Below are 18,952 nucleotides of genomic sequence, written 5' to 3' on the forward strand. Positions count from 1 at the left end.
ACGATAAAAAAAGTAGAACGTTCCTAGAAATCATATGTGTAGGTTGTAGTCTCTAAAAGCGTCTCTGATTGTTTTGCAAAGTCTTACATTGTCCCGTACGAGGACAGAGGGAAATTGGTGTTTCGGTTTCATAAGTGTCTTCACATTATATTTCCTGATAGGCGTACCATTTACACGAACATAATATGGGATTTGGATCACATTGTTGTATTTAACAATACGAACAAATTGGGCGGATATCTACCGCCTATTCTCAAGAGCGAAGTGAGCTGGAGAGCCGTCGTGTAGTAGCAGCTACATTACCTTTCGTACCACTAGAGGCACGTCTTCCAGTAGGGGAGGCAGCGTCACTAGCGGAAAGTGCAAATACACTTCGCCTGTTAGGCGTTGTGAAAAGACGACTGATCTCGTTACGCAGTCGACAATAATCCCCGCCCACACTTGAGAAGTAATGGGTGCTGATGGTTTGTCACTGCAGCACCATGGGGATCCTACATAGCCCTCAGTTGGATGGTGTGAAGGTTGACGATGACGCCTCCTCGTAAAGGCAGCCTCAGCTATGGATGGATGACAGAAATCCCAACACCATAGTGGCCTGGGTGACGAACCACCTACAAAACCGTCGCCGCGGAGGCAAGTCCGTAGGTGATAAGGCCCGCACTTGTAAGTGATACGGATAGTGGCGGATGTCGTAGACAGTGTTCCATGCCGTCGTCTGGCTTACCTCATGCTAGATGGTCACATGCCGTAGGCTGATACTGGGGTCACTGTCAAGGATCTTTTATCCCCACCTTCAAGTGTGTGCACCTGTATGACCATATGACCGTTTTTTCCATATCCTGTTAGGAATCATTTCCTTAAGTCTGCATTAAACAAAATCACACTGTATACCTTTGCTTTAACTTAATGGATGTAATAGAATGCATTGGAGTCAGGGATAAGTAAATCCCCACTGTGTGTTGCGTCCTTTTCAAGGTTGTCCATGAACTCATTTTATTGGAGATCTTGCTACGATAGAATCGAGAGTATGTTCACTGCACTTCAGCCACCTTCTGCCTCATGCTTGTAAGATGAATGTTGTCCTCCGTCCATATTGCCTTGGTTTCGGAGCTGACGGTACACTTAATGAGCCAAATATGACCATAATTCCTAGTGGTTTTGCGGCCCGGATAGGCTTGAATGATAGCCACAACTGCAGTGAACAGTGACATATTCTAAGGGAGGGAGGGCGAGTACATGGGCCTGCACAAGAAGCTTAAGACCTGCAGTGGCACAGTATTCAGTGTCAAACCAAATCGCGGGAAAACTGGTTTTCATGAGGACCTCTGACTACTGTGGGAAAGTCGCGGAGATGGTAACGCAAGAGTCCACCTTACACAAGTGCTTCGAAGCAGATTACGTCGCTGAAGCTGGTCCTCCGTGGCCTTCCACTTTAAATTCGTACCAATGCCAGCTGGAAGGGCTTGGAGTCAGCATTGCAGACTGCTGCGTGTGTGAAATCGCTATGGACAAGGATGGACACGGCACTGTTGCTGGAGGTTTCGCAGGATACATCGAAAAGTCCTATGCAGGTGACATCGGAAGTGTATGTTTCTAAGTTCTGGGCGACTGTCAAAAGCTATTGTCCAAACGGCACCTGTTACAGTGCTGCATGTGCAAGGGCGTCAGGCATGTAGCAAGACACTGTGCCATGCCAGTGCGCTGTGTAAAATGCTCTGCGGATTTCCCAAGAAGTGCTCACCAAAAATAGGCAAGGGGAAACTATAATGCGCCAAATGCATGGAACATGTTGCACACTGCAGAAAAAATGGACCGTGCCAACAGTAGTGCATTCGGGCGCATCGTGCATTGAAGGCAGCCACAACTAGACTTGGCCTCACCTACGCTGCTTCAGTTTCTCCAGTGAGCGCAGAGTCACTTTCAATGAATCAGCCTGCGCCTTGCACAGCACTGGCTGACACGAAACTTACCGGTGGCCAGCGACCAGCAGTTTGTTCGGCAGCTTCTCTACACGACTAGCTAACAGCAACCAATGGGAGACTGTTGATTGAACAGAGTCGTTGTGCAGATGACATAATGGGCGAATTATCTTTGTAGCGTCAGCCACTAACATCCGCCGCCTGCTCCACTTTGTCGAGCAAATTGGCGTTTTAGTACTGGGATCTGATGACCCAAATCTCTACCGACTGAAGAAAGATCGCACTGACGAGATCGATGTTGTCGTAATCAAGGGGCTGCCTGAGCACGCCTACACTACAGCGCAAGACACGTCATTTTGTAACAGAGACGACAGTACCAGTAGCAGAGGCAGCATCACCTCCACTTACACTAACCCACTCATGGCCGCTACCACCACATTTAATCAACACCATCATCCGTAGTAATTTGGCTTATCACGATTGGCAACAGACCAGAAATTCTTTGGCGAAGCAATTGCTGTGTGTTCGAGTACAGGAAGGAGGAGTGGGCTGCTACTTTCAGGCACCATCTAGAGAGCAATATGGACTGGCGGCTTTAAATTCTATTCTCTATCGACACAAAAAGATACGACCGCAGATTCCACCGTTATCGAATAGCCAGTGGACCTACGCCACATACAGCTGGCTGTACAGAATGAAAGCGAAGTGAGTGACACAATGATTCCAGAGAATGTAGAACACTACTTTCGCCACGTTCATTGCAGAAAGGCTCCTGCGTCTCCAAATGAAGATATTGGCCAAAGGTGGGCAAAGGTTCTGTTCCTCCCAAATTAGTGACCAATACACATGCCTCCGCCGACCTCAAAAGTATTGGAGACGCTCTACTTGTGTAGACTACAGTGGCACGTCCAAGTGGAACAGATCCTGTCTGAGGAGCCATTTGGAATTGGGAGCGGACACTCCACAACCCATGAACGTCTGTGGCTGGTAGAGGAGGCAGTGGACGCAACTGACGTCAGCACTTCTTCAGTGCCGTTTTCCTGGGCAAATCCCGAGAGTTTGATAGTGCAGTGTGACGGCCTTTTAATTAAGAAGTCGCTGTTTCACACAGTCATCTCCTCGTTCCTCTGGATGTCCCTCGAAGAATAGGAATTCCGCGTGCGCGACCAATTTGGAATTTCCTGGTATCGCAACATCAATTCTGGTGTGCCCTGCTACACGTAAAGGGTTGTATAATGAGGATTGGTACTGGCGTCAATCTCTTACACTATTTTCACAGCTGGCATGCCAGTCTCAGACCAGAGTACAGCTCCCACTGCCTGCAGACGGCACGGCGCTCTTCGGACGGAACATGAATGCCCACCACGTTGCCCAACTCTCCGAGACGCAATTAATGACGTAATTCCCTGCGCCCTGAAGTGCGCCTGGTTTTAAACTCCCGAAAACTGCCATTATCATCAACAGTCGGAACAGCCTGGCCATTCTACAACCTGACCACGTTCATGAAAACCCAGTGTGACGCAACAGAGCTGTGAGTTACCACTGTGCCACGTTGGGACCTCACTCGACGTGGCACTAAGACGTACATGAACCGCAGAAGAAGGCGTCAGGTCGCTCCAAGCGTCTCTATCCATTGCCGAAACGTACTTCACTAGTAACAACTACTCCGTCTGCTTCTGGAGTTCGTCTCCATAATGTGGGAAAATGCAGAACCCAGACATCCAGCTAATACAGCGTTTCCAGACTCGTGCACTGTGACTGGTATACCACGTGCTGTAAGAAGGGTGTGTCCCGCAGAACACAGAGGGGTTAAGGTACATTCTTGATGTGCGGAGGTTTGAGAGTTCGAATTTTGTGAGGCGCAGAGAATTTTTTTATTTTTAAGTCTTTATGGAAAACTTCATTATTTTTATTCAGTTTATTGGTTAAATGTAATTTTTTGTAACTAATCCTTTGCTGCGTAATTTGTATCATCGTATTGACTTTTTAATTTCGGAATAAAATTCACTCATGTCATTTTTATTTTTTCTTCCTGTTGTTCTTTTTCATTTGGAATTTTCTTGCATGTGATTTGAAATATTTTTATTTACCTATCATAGAATTTAAACATTTGAAAATGCCTGTCTGTCGGTTAAAAACACGAAGAACGTAATCATCTATTTGTATTGGCTATGCAATGGCGTCAGATATGCATTTTTCTTTACAAGATGTACATTTTTTTGGATGGCAATCGTGATACAAACATATATTACATAAATTCTTGTTGCAGTATGGACTAAGTAACGTTAATGAAGATTTAAACGAAAGCAGAGATTATAAGTGAAACAAAATGCAGAATAGAAATGATAAACGCAATAACAGACAAGAAAATATAAAATGACAAAATGGAAGAAATTAAATCGAAATTAATAAATAAAAATTATTGAAATCACTCGAAATAAAAAAAAGGTGATTTGAAGAAATAGTGAGAATAAGTGAAGAACTTCGTACAACGACGAAAATGATGAGACAAAGGATTAAAAATAAGAGAATTACATTTATTCCAGGTAATTAATAATAAAGTAAAAAATTTCAAAGCACCTGACGGAATTAGAACTTACGACGTTCTGCACGCCAGGAATGTACAGGGTGTTTCAAAAATGACCGGTATATTTGAAACGGGAATAAAAACTAAACGAGCAGCGATAGAAATACACCGTTTGTTGCAATATGCTTGGGACAACAGTACATTTTCAGGCAGACAAACTTTCGAAATTACAGTAGTTACAATTTTCAACAACAGATGGCGCTGCGGTCTGGGAAACTCTATAGTACGATATTTTCCACATATCCACCATGCGTAGCAATAATATGGCCTAGTCTCTGAATGAAATTACCCGAAACCTTTGACAACGTGTCTGGCGGAATGGCTTCACATGCAGATGAGATGTACTGCTTCAGCTGTTCAATTGTTTCTGGATTCTGGCGGTACACCTGGTCTTTCAAGTGTCCCCACAGAAAGAAGTCACAGGGGCTCATGCCTGGCGAATAGGGAGGCCAATCCACGCCGCCTCCTGTATGTTTCGGATAGCCCAAAGCAATCACACGATCATCGAAATATTCATTCAGGAAATTAAAGACGTCGGCCGTGCGATGTGGCCGGGCACCATCTTGCATAAACCACGAGGTGTTCGCAGTGTCGTCTAAGGCAGTTTGTACCGCCACAAATTCACGAAGAATGTCCAGATAGCGTGATGCAGTAATCGTTTCGGATCTGAAAAATGGGCCAATGATTCCTTTGGAAGAAATGGCGGCCCAGACCAGTACTTTTTGAGGATGCAGGGACGATGGGACTGCAACATGGGGCTTTTCGGTTCCCCATATGCGCCAGTTCTGTTTATTGACGAAGCCGTGCAGGTATGTAAAAATAAGCTTCGTCAGTAAACCAAATGCTGCCCACATACATATCGCCGTCATCAATCCTGTGCACTATATCGTTAGCGAATGTCTCTCGTGCAGCAATGGTAGCGGCGCTGAGGGGTTGCCGCGTTTGAATTTTGTATGGATAGAGGTGTAAACTCTGGCGCATGAGACGATACGTGGACGTTGGCGTCATTTGGACCGCAGCTGCAACACGGCGAACGGAAACCCGAGGCCGCTGTTGGATCACCTGCTGCACTAGCTGCGCGTTGCCCTCTGTGGTTGCCGTACGCGGTCGCCCTACCTTTCCAGCACGTTCATCCGTCACGTTCCCAGTCCGTTGAAATTTTTCGAACAGATCCTTTATTGTATCGCTTTTCGGTCCTTTGGTAACATTAAACCTCCGTTGAAAACTTCGTCTTGTTGCAACAACGCTGTGTTCTAGGCGGTGGAATTCCAACACCAGAAAAATCCTCTGTTCTAAGGAATAAACCATGTTGTCTACAGCACACTTGCACGTTGTGAACAGCACACGCTTACAGCAGAAAGACGACGTACAGAATGGCGCACCCACAGACTGCGTTGTCTTCTATATCGTTCACATCACTTGCAGCGCCATCTGTTGTTGAAAATTGTAACTACTGTAATTTCGAAAGTTTGTCCGCCTGAAAATGTACTGTTGTCCCAAGCATATTGCAACAAACGGTGTATTTCTATCGCTGCTCGTTTAGTTTTTATTGCCGTTTCAAATATACCGGTCATTTTTGAAACACCCTGTATATTAACAACTTTACTACGCCACAGCTACATAACACCTTTATATTTAAGCCTCTAGAACATTAGTCTAGATTCTTTTTCGTCTACAGCTTGCAAAGGAGGTTCACACTGATGAATGGCTCCCTATGCCACGATATACGGGGTCATCAAAAAGTCAGTATAAATTTGAAAACTTAATAAACTACGGAATAATGTAGATAGAGAGGTAAAAATTGACACACATTCTTCGAATGACATGGGGTTTTATTCGAACAGAAAAAAACACAGTATTGCTAGACGCGTGAAAGATCAGTTGTGATGATCGGGTGCTCAGCCTCCACTTTCATCGTACTTGGCCTCCCAGGTCCCCAGACCTCAGTCCGTGCGATTATTAGCTTTGGGGTTACCTGAAGTCGCAAGTGTATCGTGATCGACCGACATCTCTAGGGATCCGACGCCAATGCCTCACCATAACTCCGGACATGCTTTACAGTGCTGTTCACAACATTATTCCTCGAGTACAGCTATTTTTGAGGAATGATGGTGGGCATATTGAGCATTTCCTGTAAAGAACATCATCTTTCAGAATGAGATTTTCAGTCTACAGCGGAGTGTGCTCTGATATGAAACTTCCTGGCAGATTAAAACTGTGTAGAGCACTTGCCCGCGAAAGGCAAAGGTCCCGAGTTCGAGTCTCGGTCCGGCACACAGTTTTAATCTGCCAGGAAGTTTAACATCATCTTTGCTTTGTCTTACTTTGTTATGCTAATTATTGCTATTCTGATCAGATTAAGTGCCATCTGTTGGAAATTTTTTGGACTTTTGTATGTTTTTGATTCTGATAAAACCCCATGTCATTCGAAGCATGTGTGTCAATTTTTACCTCTCTATCTACATTATTCCGTGATTTATTCAGTTTCCAAATTCATACTGACTTTTTGATCACCCGGTAGATAGTTTTAAAAGTCGATCGTCAGAAGACAAGTTCTTTTAAGCGAGCCTGGTGACCGTAATTTAGACTGAGTTTGTAACGTAGCAAGCACACGCAATATGCAGGTTCTGAAATGGGAGCAGTACGTCACGAAATTTGTCCCGCGTACCTACATGCGGAGAGTGTATGGATTCTGTGCGCGGCGGCGAATAGCATTTTGCGCCCCGCCACGGAAGTTCCGAGTACACAGGAGAGGAACCTTGCAGAGTGTGTCAGTCGTCTGGCCGATGCTGGCCGCGTGGTAGATAGCTCTAGGCTTCTGCTGCGTACAGCGCACCCCTTCCGCGTGCGTCCGCCGTGAAGAGTCGTATCGCAAACACTTTATCGGAGCCCCGTGTGCGAGATGCGAGATTCGGCGAGCGCGAGGTGCGAGGGGTGGGGCGGCGTGGGTGGTTTGGCGTTACGTAAGGCGGCAGTGCGAGCGTCCTTGCCCGCCCCCTCCCCCTCCCCCTCGCCCTCGCCTCCTCCTCTGGAGGCGGCCAGGCGCCGCCACGCTGGGGCCGGTGGCTGTGCCAGTGTTTTTGTGCGCCCGCACCTGTCCGCCGCGGGACGGGACCTGCCATGAGCGCTCATGACCGAGCCACAGCCGCATGTACGTATCGTACTGCTCTCTCTTGCCGCTGCCTAACGCCGCCTTTCCTAGTTCGCTGCTTTGCTGCCACTGCTTGCAACGCTATACGGGTCGCCCTGTTATGGACACGATGATGCTTTGGCTCGACTAACAAAAACGGCTTCTCATTGTTGCTTAACAGTCGCCGCATTCATCAACTCGTCCTACTGCAATGTGTCACGCGTCGAGATCGCAGGTAATCCCGCAGCCTGGTTACATAAGAAGCGGAATCAATCTCGGCATTCCACAGCCTCAGTCGTTTCCGGAGTGGTTCGCGGAACGGGCGACCGCTGTGCAGCGCCGGCCCGGAGGCACAAAGTGAGCCCCGTCGCTACGGCTACTGCCACAGCACCTCAGCAGCCCAGTGACTTGATTCCTTTATAGTAGATACCTTATCTTGAGACTTTCCACGTACATTGGGACATTTAATAGCAACAAACCGTCTACTGTCCCTACTCTCTTGTTGTTACTGCATTTAATTCATTTCGGAGCCGGATTTAGTTTTCAAAGAATACATTTCGGAATTTTCTGCTTCCGCGTGTCACAACTCTTCTATCACTCATTACCCATCGGCTTCTGTGATGACCTAAACTGTAACAGTGACGTATCTGATGAAAATTTCGTGTTCTGAGAAGCGCGAGTGTAAATGTGGAAGGTTTTCACCGACGCCAGTCAAAAGGCTGAAAGGATACAGTGTCAACTACTGGAATATGCCAGCCGACGAGATCACAAATAATCCCGCAGTAACACGAACTTTTGTCCTTCAGTGTGTGCGAAGTTTACCTCTGCAACATGTCACGCACAGCAGAACTGGCCGAGCAGTTCTAGGCGCTACAGTCTGGAACCACGCGGCCGCTACGGTCGCAGGCTCGAATCCTGCCTCGGGCATGAGTGTATGTGATGTCCTCAGGTTGGTTAGGTTTAAGTAGTTCTAAGTTCTAGGGGACTGATGACCTCAGAAATTAAGTCCCATGGTGCTCAGAGCCATTTGAACCATTTGAACAGCAGAAGCAATAAATGTGTAATTGCTGGAGACGGTTCATTATTGCTAAATGCACTAGCGTAAGGGTTATCGCCATGATGCGCCCTTGTACAAAAACTTCAGTTAATAACTTATTTTGCATAACACACATTTTCCTCTTTTATAGCGTCATTTAGGGGTTTAGAAAATTTTGCCGTTTGCGTGCCTGTTGTACTGAAAGGCAGTTATCGAGGCGGTCTTCCTGCGTCTATTGCTATCGACAGTCATTGGTGATCCTAAATATATACGCTTCGCAATTTGCTAACGATATTTAACGTCTCGATCGTGGCTGATTTTTTCCGGTGCTGAAACTGACCACTATCTGTAGCTGTTCTACATCTACATCTACATTTATACTCCGCAAGCCACCCAACGGTGTGTGGCGGAGGGTACTTTACGTGCCACTGTCATTACCTCCCTTTCCTGTTCCAGTCGCGTATGGTTCGCGGGAAGAACGACTGTCTGAAAGCCTCCGCGCGCTCTAATCTCTCTAATTTTACATTCGTGATCTCCTCGGGAGGTATAAGTAGGGGGAAGCAATATATTCGATACCTCATCCAGAAACGCACCCTCTCGAAACGTGGCGAGGAAGCTACACCGCGATGCAGAGCGCCTCTCTTGCAGAGTCTGCCACTTGAGTTTGTTAAACATCTCCGTAACGCTATCACGGTTACCAAATAACCCTGTGACGAAACGCGCCGCTCTTCTTTGGATCTTCTCTATCTCCTCCGTCAACCCGATCTGGTTCGGATCCCACACTGATGCGCAATACTCAAGTATAGGTCGAACGAGTGTTTTGTAAGCCACCTCCTTTGTTGATGGACTACATTTTCTAAGGACTCTCCCAATGAATCTCAACCTGGTACCCGCCTTACCAACAATTAATTTTATATGATCATTCCACTTCAAATCGTTCCGCACGCATACTCCCAGATATTTTACAGAAGTAACTGCTACCAGTGTTTGTTCTGCTATCATACAATAAAGGATCCTTCTTTCTATGTATTCGCAATACATTAATTTGTCTATGTTAAGGGTCAGTTGCCACTCCCTGCACCAAGTGCCTATCCGCTGCAGATCTTCCTGCATTTCGCTACAATTCTCTAATGCTGCAACTTCTCTGTATATTACAGCATCATCCGCGAAAAGCCGCATGGAACTTCCGACACTATCTACTAGGTCATTTATATATATTGTGAAAAGCAATGGTCCCATAACACTCCCCTGTGGCACGCCAGAGGTTACTTTAACGTCTGTAGACGTCTCTTCATTGATAACAACATGCTGTGTTCTGTTTGCTAAAAACTCTTCAATCCAGCCACACAGCTGGTCTGATATTCCGTAGGCTTTTACTTTATCAGGCGACAGTGCGGAACTGTATCGAACGCCTTCCGGAAGTCAAGGAAAATAGCATCTACCTGGGAGCCTGTATCTAATATTTTCTGGGTCTCATGAACAAATAAAGCGAGTTGGGTCTCACACGATCGCTGTTCCGGAATCCATGTTGATTCCTACATAGTAGATGTTGATGTTCAAATATTAAATAATGCGATTGTAAGTAAGAAGGAACCGAAAACGGGTTATGAAAGATAGGGAGTGTCTGTACAGTCGTGTAAATTGGGGTACCCCACTTAAAACGAACCTCACCTTGACCCTTCGAGGTTATGTTGGGATTTTTGCGGATTACATCTACAGCTACGGCCACTGAAAACTGTATGGTGACGAACACTTAGTGTCACTACAAGTAACTCATGTCCTTCTCCCTTCCATACTATACTATGGCTACGCCATATACATCATGGAGACTGTACAATTCCTTAGCATGTATATAAGATTATTCAGATGTATCGTCGAGTCTCTCACGAGGCATACGTAGATACAGTTTTCCGCCCAGTAATTCCCACTCGATTTCCCCATCACTCTGTCTTCGTCAGATGATGATGATGAGCATGACACTTATCGAAACTTCGCAGAGTTTTAACACAGACACCCGGCTGGAAACCCGAGAGCTCTTCATCGATATCTTACAAGTTTTCTTTGTGTATCACATCGTTCAAGAACATTTGATGAATTTGAAACAGCAGCGCAGCAGAAAGAGATCACACGGAAAGCTACTGAGACACATGTGTAAAACATTCTTCGTTTACTTGTCGAGTCGAATCTGGAATTTCGGCGAAAATAAAAATGGTTCCAATGGCTCTGAGCACTATGGGACTTAACATCTCAGGCCATCAGTCCCGTAGAACTTAGAACTACTTAAACCTAACTAACCTAAGGACATCGCACACATCCATGCCCGAGGCAGGATTCGAACCTGCGACCGTAGCGGTCGCTCGGCTCTAGACTGTAGCGCCTAGAACCGCACGGCCACTCCGGCCGGCCGGCACTCAGGTTGATGCCGCATTCCTTGACTTCAGGAAGACATTCGACACCGTCGCACACTGCCGTACAGTGAAGAAAATACGATTTTACCGAGTATCGGACCAGTTTTGCGATTGGATTCGAGACGTCCTTGCAGATGGAACTGAACACGTCGCTCTTCATGGATCGAAATCGGCAAATGTAATTTGCGGAGTACTCAAAAAATGTTCAAATGTGTGTGAAATCTTATGGGACTTAACTGCTAAGGTAATCAGTCCCTAAGCTTACACACACACACACACACACACACACACACACACGGGGGAAAGGAATCCACTACTGTACTACTACTACTACACTATTGTTGACAAATTGGTGGAAAGAGAAATCAGCGTAACATGGAGCACATATTCAGAACGACCTTAAGTGGAATGACCAGTTACATCAAATAATAGGAAAAGCAGATACCAGACTCAGATTTACAGGAAGAACCTTAAGGAAATCTTATTCATCCACTAAAGAAGTCAGATAAAAGGCGCTTGTTGGAGCGACTCTTTATTATTGCTCACATTAGGGTCCGTTACCAGGTAGGACTGATGGAAGAGATAGAAAAGACCCAAGGAAAAGCGGCAAGTCTCGTTACCAATCGACGTTTCGTTGGGAGTCGAGTATTACAGAGATGCACAACAAGGGAGGTATTGTGGTTCACAGAGAGGTTCGCTATTGAAGTTTCGAGAGAGCAGTTTGTGGGAAGAGTCGTAAAGCATATTACTTCCAGCCACATACATCTCGTGAAATGACCACGATGAAAAAATTCGTGAAATTGGAGCTAATACAGAGACTTACGGACAATCGTCCTTCCCACGGGTCGTACGCTGTTGAAACAGGGAAGGGGGTTCCAGAAGTACCGTCCAGTTGCGGTGTCTGACGTAGGTGTACAGGGTGTGGCAGTATTTGTGCCACAGTGGCGAACGCTGAAGGAGTGTCGAAGTCTGAAGTGCGCCGAGGCCAGTGCAGGGAGCGGCCGGCGGCCGGTGCCTGCGCCCGGCGCGCTTTGGGCCGCAGAGCAGCGCACCGCACCACGGCGAGGCGGCTCGGCTCTGCTCGGCTCACCTTGACTCTGGCGGGGCGCGGATCAAGGCCCGCGAGGAAGCGCCAGCCGCCAGCCACCAGCCGGCGACGCCCGGGCCCGGGCCCGCGCCGCGGCCTTCGCTATTACTTACTTACCGACGCGACGCCCCTGCCTCCTCCCGCCCAGCGGCGTCAGCACGGCTATCGCCATCGGCTGCCTCCACTAAATGAGCGCCCTTTCCTTTGTCTGCCTACACGTCTCTTACACAGCATGGGCAAAATACAATTGGCCGGGAAAATGTGTAGAAGACTGACGTGGAATTGACCCTTGTTAATCGGCAGCTGGACTGCCTACCACAGAAAATGCTGAAAACCGTGAGTTAGATTCACCAGTCGCTTGCTGTCTCCGCATATGCATATCCCCCATGCTTTCTCCCGACTGCTTCGCTGTGTCGTTACATTTGAGAGAGAGAGTATATGTGTTTAGCGACCAGTTGAATACATCGGAAAATGGTCCTCAACGACAGTCACTGTCCAGTTCCCGGTCCGTGTGGATGTAGTGAAATCTTCTCTGTCGACTCCTTTATCGCCTGCCGGGTCCCCGCCAGTTCCACTTCTGGCGACCGCCAAATTAAATCCCAGTTGTTATTGTTGTGGTCTTCAGTCCTGAGACTGGTTTGATGCAGCTCTCCATGCTACTCTATCCTGTGCAAGCTTCTTCATCTCCCAGTACTTACTGCAACCTACATCCTTCTGAATCTGTTTGGTGTATTCATCTCTTGGTCACCCTCTACGATTTTTGCCCTCCACGCTGCCCTCCAATGCTAAATTTGTGATCCCTTGATGCCTCAGAACATGTCCTACCAACCGATCCCTTCTTCTTGTCAAGTTGTGCCACAAACTCCTCTTCTCTCCAGTTCTATTCAATACCTCCTCATTAGTTATGTGATCTACTCATCTAATCTTCAGCATTCTTCTGTAGCACCACATTTCGAAAGCTTCTATTCTCTTCTTGTCCAAACTAGTTATCGTCCATGTTTCACTTCCATACATGGCTACACTCCATACAAATACTTTCAGAAACGACTTCCTGGCACTTAAATCTATACTCGATGTTAACAAATTCCTCTTCTTGAGAAACGCTTTCATTGCCATTGCCAGTCTACATTTTATATCCTCTCTACTTCGACCATGATCAGTTACTTTGCACCTCAAATAGCAAAACTCTTTTACTACTGTGTCTCATTTCGTAATCTAATTCCTTCAGCATCACCCGACTTAATTCGACTATATTCCATGCTCCTCGTTTTGCTTTTGTTGATGTTTATCGTATATCTTCTTTTCAAGACACTGTCCATTCCGTTCAACTGCTCTTCCAAGTCCTTTGCTGTCTCTGACGTAATTACAATGTCATCGGCGAACCTCAATGTTTTTATTTCTTCTCCATGGATTTTAATACCTACTCCGAATTTTTCTTTCGTTTCCTTTACTGCTTGCTCAATATACATATTGAATAACATCGGGGAGAGGCTACACCCCTGTCTCACTCCCTTCCCAACCACTGCTTCCTTTTCATGCCCGTCGACTCTTATAACTGCCATCTGGTTTCTATACAAATTGTAAATAGCCTTTCGCTCCCTGTATTTTACCCCTGCCACCTTTAGAATTTGAAAGAGAGTATTCCAGTCAACATTGTCAAGAGCTTTCTCTAAGTCTACAAATGCTAAAAACGTAGGTTTGCCCAGTAAGACGCAATTTTTACTGATGTGATACACGTTGTAATATAGGTCGCACGGCTATTCGTCCTACTCTAAGTCCTCCCACAGAAGCCATGCCACAAGGAACGCCGGCCACGGTGGCCAAGCGGTTCTAGGCGCTTCAGTCCGGAACCGCGCGACTGCTACGGTCGCAGGTTCGAATCCTGCCTTGGGCATGGATGTGTGTGATGTCCTTAGGTTAGTTAGGTGTAAGTAGTTCTAAGTTCTAGGTGACTGATGACCTCAGATGTTAAGTCCCATAGTGCTCAGAGCCATTTGAACCATTTTGAACCCCACAAGGAACACGGGAAACAACAGGCGGCAGTAGTCTCGCGTGTGGCGCATCCCTGCCAGCCTCCTCGCGGACAACTTCCAGATTTAGTTTTTATACGTCCGTCATATAGATCTGGATCCGGGACTGCAGCTGATCGATAACTCGTAGAAAAAGTATAACAACAACGGTAATTCTTGTTAAATTCTTCTATTATTTAAGCAACCAATTTCGACACTTCATTAGCGTCGTCTTTAGGCTCCTTTGTGAGAAACGAATTGACAGATTCAAACATTGTCGTACATACAGTATATACAATATGATTGAATTGGATACCGTCGACTTCTGCTTGCTCGACGTGTAACTCTCCAAAAGCACCACCGGCTGGGGTGGCCGAGCGGTTCTAGGCGCTACAGTCTGTAAGCGCGCGACCGCTACGGTCGCACGTTCGAATGCTGCCTCGGGCATGGGTGTGTGTGATGTCCTTCGGTTAGTTAGGTTTAAGTAGTTCTAAGTTCTAGGGGATTGATGACAGAAGTTAAGTCACATAGTGCTCAGAGCCATTTTGAACCAAAAGCACCAAAAGGGTACTCGTCCAATAAGTAGTTCACGGTACTCAGTTCAATATATAAGGCACCTATTTATTCTTTATGCACCAATGTTTGGATGTCTCCATTATTATTTCACGTAGGGGCTGAAACTCACTTCCAAATGTGTCAAATATTTACTCCAGCACCGAAAGAGGTATGCCTGTCCTTCAGATAATTTCGATATGCTAGCTACATGGCATTCTATGGCCTAAAATACAGCAAACATAAACTGTCCAGCGACTATGTTTTTAAATGTAAATTTTTCAAAATATACTTTGTGTTCTAATTAATCTTCAAGTATTACAGTAACTATCGTCTATAGCAGAACGAAAACCAGTTCATTATCAATCTGTGATATCGGACAAAAAAAAAGTGTTCTATTGAACAGTTTCCTCAAAATCGAATGAGTAAGACTGCATAGCGGAAATTAAAACTTTTAGTGATAAATAAACTACACATACAATTTTTTTCCACGCTGGATGACTTGAAACTTTACCTCTCCGTGTATCGTGCGACAGAAGCTGCCGAGCCACCAGCTCTCCATGTTGCACCTGGCGGCACGACCGAGAATCAAATTAGTGTTTTCATCAAAAAATGTTCAAATGTGTGTGAACTCTTATGGGACGTAACTGCTAAAGTCATCAGTCCCTAAGCTTACACACTACTTAACCTAAATTATCCTAAGGACAAACACACACACACACCCATTCCCGAGGGAGGACTCGAACCTCCTCCGGGACGAGCCGCACAGTCCATGACTGCAACGCCTGAGACCGCTCGGCTAATCCCGCGCGGCAGTGTTTTTATCACTGTCGCCCCCGATGAACCAGGTAAGTCACTTACCAATTTCATCATCATCAGTATTTACTAAGATTTAAATTTGCTTGTATCACTTTTTGGCACGTGGTGGCCGCGCAGTGTGTCTGCTGTTCACGCTCGCTGTAGCTACGTTGTCTGCATTGGTCGCCTTAGATATACGCCGAAAGGCCAGTACCACCTTTGAGGCTTTGACAAAAACCGCCACCACTCTTATTTCGTCTGTGTTCAGTTGTGTATATCATTCAGTCAAAACCTGACTTTGGTTTAGTGATGGAAACTTTTTCTTGATTCTACTATTTTGTGATTTTCAATTTATCTTACAAATTTAAAATGATTAAAAAAATGATTAGGAATTCTTTACCGCAAACTACACTCCTGGAAATTGAAATAAGATCACCGTGAATTCATTGTCCCAGGAAGGGGAAACTTTATTGACACATTCCTGGGGTCAGATACATCACATGATCACACTGACAGAACCACAGGCACATAGACACAGGCAACAGAGCATGCACAATGTCGGCACTAGTACAGTGTATATCCACCTTTCGCAGCAATGCAGGCTGCTATTCTCCCATGGAGACGGTCGTAGAGATGCTGGATGTAGTCCTGTGGAACGGTTTGCCATGCCATTTCCACCTGGCGCCTCAGTTGGACCAGCGTTCGTGCTGGACGTGCAGACCGCTTCATCCAGTACCAAACATGCTCAATGGGGGACAGATCCGGAGATCTTGCTGGCCAGGGTAGTTGACTTACACCTTCTAGAGCACGTTGGGTGGCACGGGATACATGCGGACGTGCATTGTCCTGTTGGAACAGCACGTTCCCTTGCCGGTCTAGGAATGGTAGAACGATGAGTTCGATGACGGTTTAGATGTACCGTGCACTATTCAGTGTCCCCTCGACGATCACCAGTGGTGTACGGCCAGTGTAGGAGATCGCTCCCCACACCATGATGCCGGGTGTTGGCCCTGTGTGCCTCGGTCGTATGCAGTCCTGATTGTGGCGCTCACCTGCACGGTGCCAAACACGCATACGACCATCATTGGCACCAAGGCAGAAGCGACTCTCATCGCTGAAGACGACACGTCTCCATTCGTCCCTCCATTCACGCCTGTCGCGACACCACTGGAGGCGGGCTGCACGATGTTGCGGCGTGAGCGGAAGACGGCCTAACGGTGTGCGGGACCGTAGCCCAGCTTCATGGAGACGATTGCGAATGGTCCTCGCCGATACTCCAGGAGCAACAGTGTCCCTAATTTGCTGGGAAGTGGCGGTGCGGTCCCCTACGGCACTGCGTAGGATCCTACGGTCTTGGCGTGCATCCGTGCGTCGCTGCGGTCCGATCCCAGGTCGACGGGCACGTGCACCTTCCGCCGACCACTGGCGACAACATCGATGTACTGTGGAGACCTCACGCCCCACGTGTTGAGCAATTCGGCGGTACGTCCACCCGGCCTCCCGCATGCCCACTATATGCCCTCGCTCAAAGTCCGTCAACTGCACATACGGTTCACGTCCACGCTGTCGTGGCATGCTACCAGTGTTAAAGACTGCGATGGAGCTCCGTATGCCACGGCAAACTGGCTGACACTGACGGCGGCGGTGCACAAATGCTGCGCAGCTAGCGCCATTCGACGGCCAACACCGCGGTTCCTGGTGTGTCCGCTGTGCCGTGCGTGTGATCATTGCTTGTACAGCCCTCTCGCAGTGTCCGGAGCAAGTATGGTGGGTCTGACACACCGGTGTCAATGTGTTCTTTTTTCCATTTCCAGGAGTGTATATGATGAGTACTGTGCAGCTTATGCTGATAAAATAAACAAGATATGAAACATGAAGTAAACACCTTATCCCGAAGTTTGAAAAGTTCTGAGAGTGTTGAAGGTGAAGTGGATTCAAAAGTCAAGCAATTGCAAATAAACGACGAAGAAGACAAGGAAACTTATAGATCTTCTTCGAAAATTGCTTCGTCGCCGAAACTGCGAAAGCAATTAGAGCGCATGGTCAAAAAAGTAAGCTTGAATTTTATATTACGTTAACATTTCGTTCTCCACCGCAAAAAAATATGTTTAGTGTTCCGTGGCAACCTGCAAAATAGAACAACCCAGACAGGTAACTTTCATCTTTCTGTCTGACTCTTGGAGGTAATCTCGGAAGGTAGAGGGTCGATTTCAGTTATGTTCTCACTGTCATGTAGCTAGCTTGTTCAGAGTGTTTTTGCATATACTCGTACATTGTGTGAAATACCAGTATCAAACATTCTACATGCTTACTTTTAATAGCAGGAAGCAATCAAACAGGACTTATCAGAAGACACTGAAGATATTAGTATGCGATCAGGTGGGAACCACTTACCTCAGACAGTACCTATATCAACTCCTAGTCAGAACACTTGTAGGAATAAAATTATAGTGCTAGAATTTCATCTCAGTAGCTTGCTATTAGCACGCGACGTTAGCATGGCAACAGATGAAGCAACAAAAAGAATACCAGCATTAAGGAAAGACATTTAACACAGGAAAGAAACATACTGAAGAGATAGATCAGCACAGTCGAACAACATAAAAAAGTCGTGATTCTAAAAGCAAAAAAATCTAGATATTTGTGAAAATAATTCCGACTTAGCAGCAGGTGCTACCGAACTGTGTAAACAAAGCTATACTACAGGTCGATCATGGTATATTTAATACGAGTCAATGCAGGGTGAAAAAAAGTAGTAACTCTTGCTGTTAAATTGTGCAAACCAGACTCTACGCTTCATGTAAAGCATACAGATGGAAAATTCTGTACAGCCGCTATAAGAAACCTTGAATCGGTAGCTCCAATTTTGGATTGTGGTCAAGTATTCTTTTTATCTGTGGATGACAAAGCACGTATGGCATTGAATTTACAGCAGCAAAGGCCCAAGCACCAATATTAATGCACCTTGACTACTGTGTAAAACTACTGGATCTTGATTTCGCTGAGAAACATAAACTTATTCCCTCTGTCTATGCAGGTATTACAATACAGAAATACGACGAAGGGAAACCGGAAGCTGTGGCGCACTCTGGGCTTACATATGTAGCGTTTTGTAGTAGAAAACATTCTTCCTCTAAAGCAGAGATTAATCCACAGACGTGTATAAACTTTCTGAATTTCCAGGTGTAAAAAAGTTAATGAGAACTCAAGAACGTTTTGTAAAATGCGTGTTTATTTTCAATTGCGGTGGTGGTCCCGATAATATAGACGATACGAGTGAATTAAAGTTCAGTTGTACAATAATTTAAAGATTTTGACTTGGATGCTATTCCCGTTGCCACAAATGCTCCAGGAAGAAGTGCATTTAATAGAGCGGGGCGACAAAAGGCGCCTGTAAGACGCGAACTTAATGGTAATGTGTTAAAA

The 18,952-nt window shown here is 46.2% G+C and overlaps 1 protein-coding gene across 2 annotated transcripts in view; it reads left to right on the forward strand.

The window, feature by feature from the left end:
• Positions 1-18,952, forward strand: part of LOC126162353 (probable ribonuclease ZC3H12D) — a 582,391-nt gene that overhangs the window by 397,709 nt on the left and 165,730 nt on the right. Inside the window, exon 1 of one of the 2 annotated variants that reach the window (XM_049918806.1) lies at positions 7,596-7,657. The exons of the other annotated variant lie outside the window; for it this stretch is intronic. Within the exon in view, the coding sequence (XP_049774763.1) occupies positions 7,637-7,657 (21 nt within the window). The 5' untranslated portion in view covers positions 7,596-7,636. Of the gene's footprint in view, positions 1-7,595; positions 7,658-18,952 lie in introns of those variants that run through there. 2 annotated transcript variants of the gene reach the window in all.

This window comes from Schistocerca cancellata, chromosome 2 (assembly GCF_023864275.1).
Source record: "Schistocerca cancellata isolate TAMUIC-IGC-003103 chromosome 2, iqSchCanc2.1, whole genome shotgun sequence".
Classification (NCBI taxonomy): domain Eukaryota; kingdom Metazoa; phylum Arthropoda; class Insecta; order Orthoptera; family Acrididae; genus Schistocerca; species Schistocerca cancellata.